General features: G+C 39.3%; 1 protein-coding gene across 1 annotated transcript in view; it reads left to right on the top strand.

The window, feature by feature from the left end:
* MOXD1 (monooxygenase, DBH-like 1) overlaps nt 1-8,700 on the top strand; it is a 71,039-nt gene that overhangs the window by 23,275 nt on the left and 39,064 nt on the right. Inside the window, exons 2-4 of the mRNA XM_009880197.1 lie at nt 6,147-6,293; nt 7,735-7,902; nt 8,029-8,112. Of these exons, the coding sequence (XP_009878499.1) occupies nt 6,147-6,293; nt 7,735-7,902; nt 8,029-8,112 (399 nt within the window). The remainder of the gene's footprint in view (nt 1-6,146; nt 6,294-7,734; nt 7,903-8,028; nt 8,113-8,700) is intronic.

The raw sequence follows: 8,700 nt of genomic DNA, 5'->3' as shown, positions 1-8,700 counted from the left end.
CTGGGTGTCACTGCCAGCTGTAGGCTACTGGGAAGCTGCCCCAGGCAGCATTTCACTAAATAGAAGAAATACACTGAAGTGTATTCAAATGCCTTACAGTTTGAATGAGGAAAGACAAGTCTCTAAGTAAATAAATATGTTTCATGTGTAAAAAATACACACCCTCTTTTTGCAAAGAAAGTATATGTACATGTACACACACATGCATTATCTGTTTCTGTAAATACACAAGTGGAAAATGTGTGTCTTTGTGTATATGTTTAAAATACAGACACACCCACAATTATTCGTTACAGATAAAAATTTTCTGTCCTTGTTAAAGTTAGTAGTACACCTGAAGGAAATAAGCCACATTTACTCCAGTGTAATTCAGTTTAATTGGAATTGTACCAGGAATTGCACAGTTTCTGGGAACTGCCTGTGTGAGTGAGGTCCAGGCTTCCCAGCGAGGACTGAATCACTTCAGACTAATCTGCTGTGTGGGTAATAAATAAATAAATAAATAAATCAGTAGATTAATTGCGAACAGACCGCTCATGGGGCAGCAGCTGAACTTACTGATCCCAGTTACTTATGGACCTTCTTGCAACTGCTGATTGCTGTCGCTATATCATTTCTGTGGATATTCTTTCATTTGGGGCCAGTCCTAAGATTGGATCAGTCAACTGGAATGCTCTCAAGGTGTTCTTCAGCAGAGCAGTGATGCTTTCAGACTCCTGCTTCATGTTAGTTTTCTGTGGGTGGGCTCTGCTTTTCCCTAATGCAAGAGCATAGTAAGATCTTTGCCTGAAACTCAAGCTGAAATGTATTTGAGGTTGCAAAAAAGTTTGGTTTGCTTGTTTGTAAACTCATGCTCTGTTTGCTTCTTGCCAAATACAATGTAAAAACAGCTTCTTTTTGGTGGTAACATCCATTGTGTGCTGGAACCATGAGCAGCAGGATTCCATCTAAATTAAATGCAACAATAAAAAAGAGAGCTGTTAACCACAGTTATTTTTTTGGAAACCCAGAAAGGCATAGCTTGGTGCTTATTTCAAACAAATGTTTTGGTCAGTTCTTTTGCGTACTGTAGCAATTTATCCATCCTATTTATACTCAGATAGATCCTCTCCTACACCAACTTTCATCTTGGTTACAGCTTCCCAATTCCTTTGCCAAACTTTTCCTCAGCCCTGGACATCAGTTTGGGTAGTTTGGGGATGTTCCAAGCTTCACGGGCTTGCTACAGACTGTGGGTGAGGACTAGTTGCAACACGGCTTGGTTTTCCCTCATTTCCCATTCCTGGCTTGTCTTTTTACTCACTCATAAGTGTTAAATCACTGCTGAAATGGAAGCGATCTCCCGATTCGGGAAGGGCAGCGTGTACAAACCCTGGCGGCAGAGCTGCTCGCAAGCCGAGCCCGCAAAGCCATTGCTGGACGGGGTCACAGTTTGAGACTTATTTTGTGCTCCTCGAGGTTGAAAGGTGCTGTATATAATTTAGGATGGGAAATGGATATCATAAACAAAACAATCTTGTACATTGTAAAGATCTGGGGAGGGAGTCCCATAAACACCTGTTGAAGCCTGCGATGACAGCTGGTGGGGCTTTCGGGGTCAGGCTTCCCTCTGCAGCTGTGCTTACATTCTCCAAGGATAAAACAGCCTCTTTTCACATCCTTAAGAAATTATTCTCCCCGACTGCTTGTAGAGCAGCAATCGGAAACCATATATGCTGCAAACCATTTTTTTAAGAAAGGGAGAGATTAATGGGATCTGCAAAACAGTATAACATGATCAGCTTCACATCTGGAAAAGAACATAAAATAACTTGTACTGTCAGGAGGATTTTTAATTTTCCATATGTTGTTCCAACTTCTAGTTAATGTGAGGAAGGAGGTACCTAATTATTTGACTGATTGCACCACTTAGTCCAGAGTTTAAAATGCCAGTTTATGCAATATAATCAAAGGCAATGCAGAAACTTTAAAAGTTTCAAATGTAAGCAGTTTACATAAGCAAATTTTGAAACAAAAATAACATCTTTGTTATTATGAAACATGACCAATATCACTTTCAAAACTTTGTTTTAAACACTTACTGTTTAAATAATCAAAATAAGTTCTTACTAGAAAATAGTAAATTTAAAAAAAATAAAATTGAAAAAATAGAGTAATTTCAGCCTTATCTTCTCTTTCTGTAACTGCTTACACTTCTGTAAAGTTGATGTGAAACTTGGAAACTTTATCTTCATTTGATTTATGATACATACTTTTGTGTGTATAAGAAACCAAAGAATCCAGATGCAAGTGTTGAATCAGTACATAAATCTGTGTTTTCAGGTTTCTGCTGTGATTGTTTCAGAAATTCACTTTTAAGGGCTTGCTAATTATTGCAGTTCTCTGCTGGGACTCCATGAAATTCAGGGGGACTTGTGTCACTATAATCTGTCCTACAAAAGACACACGTTTTCTAGCTAACTGTATGGGATGGCAAAACCAAATCTGTGTAAAAGAGGTCACCACTTTAGAGCGTTTTCCTGCCTGGTGGGAAGGATAAGCTGTTCAAATATGAGGCACATCTCAACCATCTCTGATAGATACCAAAGCACCGTAATTCCATTGATGAAAATGCTACACCCCCTTCTCTACAGAATTAAATCAGTGAAACTTGTGAATTTAGATGAATTCTGTGTTATGGTAGTCTGGCCCTGAGAGAGTTTTGAACTGTTTTGAACTTAAATATCCTCAGTTCAGCTGAAGCCAACATCCCCTCTCTGGCCCCTGGTGGATCTATCCTCTGTGCTGTCCTTTGGCCTTCTAAGTCACTTTTCAAAGGCCTTCAGAGGTATGCAGCTTTCTCCTTAGACTAGACACAAGGACTTAAATGGAGCGTAAGCTGTCCAAATGTGGTGGGTTTGATTATATTTGTACCAAAGGAGCAAGACTTTTATTTATTCTTGTTTTTCTGCTCTGAAAGGAAGCATAGGACATGTATAAAGATACAGACATATATCCATAAAGATGCATCTACAACTAACCTTTTCTTACTTTTCCAAGATGCTGCTGAAAAGCATGTGGCATCACAGTTTGTCAGTGTGTCTTCATCTTTGATAACCTCCTTTTGTTCATTACGTTGTGTACACAAACATGTGTCTTAAAGGCTTTTAAGGTCTGATTGGTAGGTTGAGCAGTGTCTACATAGTTTGACTTAAATCTTTGTGAAAAGAAAGAGATCAGTATGTGTCCTTGGCAATGTGGCCTTATTTTGTTTTCAAACTGGTAAACAAACCATTTTCATGTGAGGTGTTGAGCAACCAAATTCTGAGCTGTTCAGGATTTTTTTTTGTTGTATTATTTGATTTTACTTTTGTGATGAACATCTGGATAATTTTCAACAAAGGAAATGCAAATAGTAATAGAAGCAGTTCGTTAACTCCTAAGTAGGTCCTGGCAAGTGTATTGACACTTGATTCCTCTAGGGCAGTCCCACTGCACTCAATGGAGCTGTCGGATTTTGGAAATAAATGGACATGTCTCCGTCTTCCTGGGTATTAAATAAATTTGCTTCCCAGGTATTCTCAGCACCCTGATGTTCAAGGACCGTTTCAAGGTGGCATGTATCAGGCAGGCAAAGTAAGCAGAGAAAAGGAATTCATTACTTCACAGAAATTTTCACATGGGAAAGATTAACGTTAGTCGGTCAGATTAGCATCTACCCACAAAATAATTTAAGGTGAGTCAGGGAGTGTGGTGCTGTTCGGTGTCGAGAGTAGGGGCAGGCAGCGAGCGCCCAATGCAGCGCTGCCAACCCAGCTCTCCTCCTGCGGGAAGCAGCGTGGTCCTCTCCTGGGGCCTGGGATTTGGGACCACCTTCCCCAAAACATTCGCCGGCAGCCACAAAATGAGCCCCTCGCAGTGAGCCAGACCCGTGACCTGCCTTTGACTGTCATCCAGGCAAGTGAAATAATTACACTGACAATCATGTTATCAAGGCACATCTGAGCTAATGCCTTAATTACACCACTTCTTTGAGTTATTTTTGCATTCTCCCCGCAGGCTCGTGGAAGTCAGGGCTATATCATAAGATGTTTTTTTGGTTACAGCTGTGTCCTTTAGACTTGCTAAGAAACTGTAAAGTTCCCCAGCAAAATAAGCACCTACGTCTGCTACTCAGCCTCACATTTCTGAGCTTTCCTTCACAACACTTTTAGGCTGAAAAGATGTTCAACCTGTTCACATGAGGAAAAGCTGTTCTGGAATTTCTGTTCCTCAATAATTCAGTGGGTGGGCGCTTATTCTAATACCAGGGTGCCTTTCTCCAATTTAATGCAACATTTCAGCAAAGATATCACACTTTAATAAAAGCTGATGTTAACAAGGTTACATTTCTTGTCCAGACAAGCCCTTAGTATTTTTAGGATGGAAGCAGAGATTCCGTAGATGAGTGTTTTCAGAGTAGGGATTGTATTGCATATAGACGTACGCTGCCTTTTTCCAAGCTCTGATAGAGGGTTAAAGTGGAGCATTTTGATTCCATAAAGTTCCCATTTTCAAGTACCATCCCAGAACAGGACCACTATTTCCCTCTGGAAAAGCAAATCCAACATTCTTTCTCTAAACAAACATAATGCATCAGTTCCCTTTCTTTCAGCATACAACTTCAGGTCCCAGACCCCCCTTTTGTTCTTTTTGGTGGTTATTTTTCCATGTGTGTAGTCTTTCACATATGCACTCATTCATTTGTAGTCATGACAAGTGCTGACAGGAAAAGAAGGACCTTTCAAAATTTTTGAAATTTAGATTTGTTGCAGAACTGAAAAAATCCAAACTGTTTCAGTAGTTTTGGCAAGACAGAATTAAATTTTAATATTTTCATGCTGATAAAAAATGGTCAGCTTTTTACTCTTTTCTTCCTTGAAACTTCATCGTGACCAAGACGATTTTATACAAATTTTCATCCAAATTATTATAACTTAATGAAATGTTTGGGCATGCAGTTATTTGTACATCTATAAAAGGCAGACCAGCTTGTGAACTGACTGGTGTGCACATGGTCTCCTGCACACACAGAGATTTCCAGGGTGGGGTTAAGTTTAAGATTACAGTTCCTAAATGATCCTTTAGTGAATTAATAAGGTAGCAGCTTCTTTCACCGGTATCAAAATAATTGGACATAAAATTTTATGATTTTTCAGCTTGGTTACCTCCTCTTCAGCAAAAGGGGAAAGTTGGAAACCTCTCTAAAAGTGAATGGAAGTCCAAATAGCCGCAGAACTAAATGCCCTCAAGGAACAGCTGGTGCTGCATTATTCTGCAAGGATGCTGCACGATTCATGGTGTCTGCCGGTAGCCTCTTCGGCATGAGAAATATATCTGTTAGTTAAAAGCCCCCCCCGAGCCTGTCCCAAACTGGGCAGAAACAGCCTAAACCTCAAAGGAAGGTGACCGGAGGAGGTGCATCGGAGGCGGTGGCCAACCCTTTCCAGGTGGCCGGGGTGGGAGAGGAGGGAGGGCCAGGTCCCAGCTGCACGGGGCCGCAGGAATTTGGGGTGAGGAGGTTAATGATCCGGCATCGCTGCTGCCGCCGCTCCTCCATTGCACCGTGCCTCTGCTGAACTCCAGCCGGGGACCATCTTTCTTACAAACAGCTCTGCTTCCCCCCCTAGAAAAAGCCCCCAACCCCAACCTAACCCCAACCCAGCACCTTTTGTGTGAACCGAGCACTTTCTGTGCTAGTTAAGCCAGAGGGTTTCTGGTTCTGAGCGGTGTTCATTCAAGAGGTTTGCTTTCTTGTGGGGAAATCCGAAGAAAGAAAAAGTTGTGTTGATGTGAACAGTAAGTGAAATTCATTCTCTCTGTAATTTCCCCTGAAGTTCGTGACACCTCACTCATCGTAAATTAGGCTTCTTGGTTGTTGAGTACCGCCGATATTTCTGCAGTTATTGCAGTTAAAGTTGCTCACAACGTTCTTTAAGCTGCTTTCCCTGAAGATTTTTAATCAAAAAAATGTTCAGTGCCACCTCAAATTTATCATTTGATACAAAACTGTGATATTTCAACATTTTCCGTAAAGATGTGTTTTAAAAGTCTTCAGTATTGGAATAAAGTTTTATTTTTGGTTTAATATTAGATTTTAATATTGGCCTATCTTTTATTTTCGACAGGATTATTTTACAGATGAAAACAGAGTACTTAAAAAGGACCCTCAACAGGATTACCATCTGGAATATGCCATGGAAAACAGCACACATACAATATTGGCTTTTAGCAGAGAACTGCACACTTGTGATACAAATGACAAAAGCATAACGGTAGGATGCTCTGCCTATCTGTAGTGAGATGAAGTAATTAATGCAGGCCAAATATATATGTGGTTATGAAGCTGGTTATTAAAATCTCATCTGAGTAGAATGATCAAATTAGAGAAATTCACTTTTCAAAATATCTGTTAGATCAACTTAAATTAACCACGTAAAATACTTGTGCTAGTTTTATTAAGCTCTTATATTAAAATTTCAGTTTTCTTTGTCCTTCTACTTTAATGCATAATGTTCTCTAATTTCTAACCCAACAAGTAAACACAGGATTGAAACAGGGACCTCTGGGGCATCAAGTCCCGTATCCCACAGTTACAGTCATTCAAGGGATTCCAACTTGTGAAACACTTTTTAGGCCTTACTCTAACTTGTAATTGATCTTAAAGTTAGACTTTTAGAAAACATTGGAGCGTATATATTTATCGTATATTTTTGGTTTATTTCTTTACTGAAAATGAAGACGTTGAAGAGTTTTTTGATAAAACTCTTTCCATGGTAAAATACTTTTCGTAGTAAATTCTCCCGTTGCCCTAGGGACTGCTGTGCTGTTTCCTAAGCATAATTTTAAATTATATGAAATTGATGCCTTTTGTATTGGAAATGACAGATAGGTTAGAGAGATTTGCAAAGCTTTCTATGCTTTGGCTTGTTTACCACTCATTTTGGAATCATTGCTGTAGTAGTTCAACACTATTTTCATTATCTCTGTTTTTACAATATATGCAATTAATAACAACATGTGGAGCCTAAAGATGCAGGAAGCAAACCGCAGCTGTATAAACAGCCAGATTTCCAGGCACTCAATAGATCTATGGTTTTTGCACCTGCTGCAAATTGGCTCAGTATAATTTAACATTCTGGGATACTTCAGGATTTATTAGATTATTTTGTCTCAAGGGTGATTATTGCAATCTGAGAATGGTTTACAGAAAATTGATCCGTGCTGTGGCTGTAGATTGATTTTTAAGATGTAAATCTGTTCTGTAATTGACTGTCTATCTTCTCTAGCATGTAAGGACAGCAGTTCACAGAAGGTATTCACATCTTTACAGAGCTGAGCCTGGGAACTGTTTTGGGAGGAAACCTGTTTGCTGGCCACATGAGTGGCGTGTCTAGAAAAAATTTTTGATGTGTTTAGTTGGTTACCTCTTTATAAGTCTGTTCTGCTGTTTGCAGATATGATTTAAATTTGCAGCATTAATAAAGGAATCTGTCAGAGACAGATGAAACTTCTGCAGATCTACAATGAACCCTATGAGTATAAAACATAATTAATTTTAAAAGCAGTAGGTGACTGCTCCTCTGGTATGCATTGTCATTGTTCAAATAGCAAGACCTACAACATACCGATCTTAGGAATTATGTGAACTATGCAAGGAAGATCTTGTTCCTATTCTTTATGGGGTTTTTTGTTTTGTTTTCTTTTTTTTTCCAGGAGAGCACGGTGCGGGTAATATGGGCCTACCACCACAAAGACATGGGAGAAGCAGGTCAAAATTACCATGGGTCTAATCGTGGTACAAAGAGTCTACGTTTACTGAATCCTGAGAAAGAAGAAGTCTTATCTGCCTCTTTGCCATACTTTGACTTGACAAACAAAGACGTAAGTTACTCCGGGTTTTGGGTTTATGTGGAGGTGGGGATAAGGTAGCAGGCAAAGGTTTGGGCTTACACAACAGGGTAATGTGACTTTTATAATATTATGTTCTTGCCCTTTTTATTAAGACAGGTGCCTGTGCCAGACAAGGATACAACATATTGGTGCCAAATGTTTAAGATCCCTGTACAACATGAAAAGCATCATGTCACAAAGGTGAGTGATTCTGACTGAGCAAATTTAGAGGAACTTAGATAACGATTACTCTTCAAATCAATTCTTGAACTTTCAAAATTTGTTTCGCTGCTTACTGGAGTGAAAACAGGACCTCATGTCTGTCTTCACAAACATGTGTCAAGTGTATGTGTATGTGTGCCCAGGACCTGATTCTGGTGTGCCTTGGCAGTGACTGAGCCCCTTTCTTTCTCTTCTCCTATGTCCTCTCTCTCCTTGAGAAAATGAGGTTGAAAATTATTTCTGTCCGCAAACATTTTTGGTAAAATTGTCTAACAGCATGTTCCATCAAGTTTCTACTTTTACATAAGAATCTCACAAATTTCTTTTAACAGAGAGTAATTTTAGATTAAAAAATAATTAAATGATGAAGTTTGTTAAAATAAAGGGCCGGGTTCTTCTTTGATTCCAATCACCTCTCTTGTGATGACCACAGTGGAGTTACGCTGTGTTACATCAAGTGAGCATAGACTTCATTATCTTCAGCTGTGTAAAAGCCACGTTATAAAAAAAGAGATGGATGTTGTAATTTAAAATAAATGAAAATGTGTAAACATCTACACAAGGTTC

The sequence above is a fragment of the Charadrius vociferus genome, unplaced genomic scaffold, assembly GCF_000708025.1.
Source record: "Charadrius vociferus isolate BGI_N301 unplaced genomic scaffold, ASM70802v2 scaffold82, whole genome shotgun sequence".
NCBI classification, from domain to species: domain Eukaryota; kingdom Metazoa; phylum Chordata; class Aves; order Charadriiformes; family Charadriidae; genus Charadrius; species Charadrius vociferus.
This window is presented reverse-complemented; position numbering and strand designations above follow the sequence as displayed.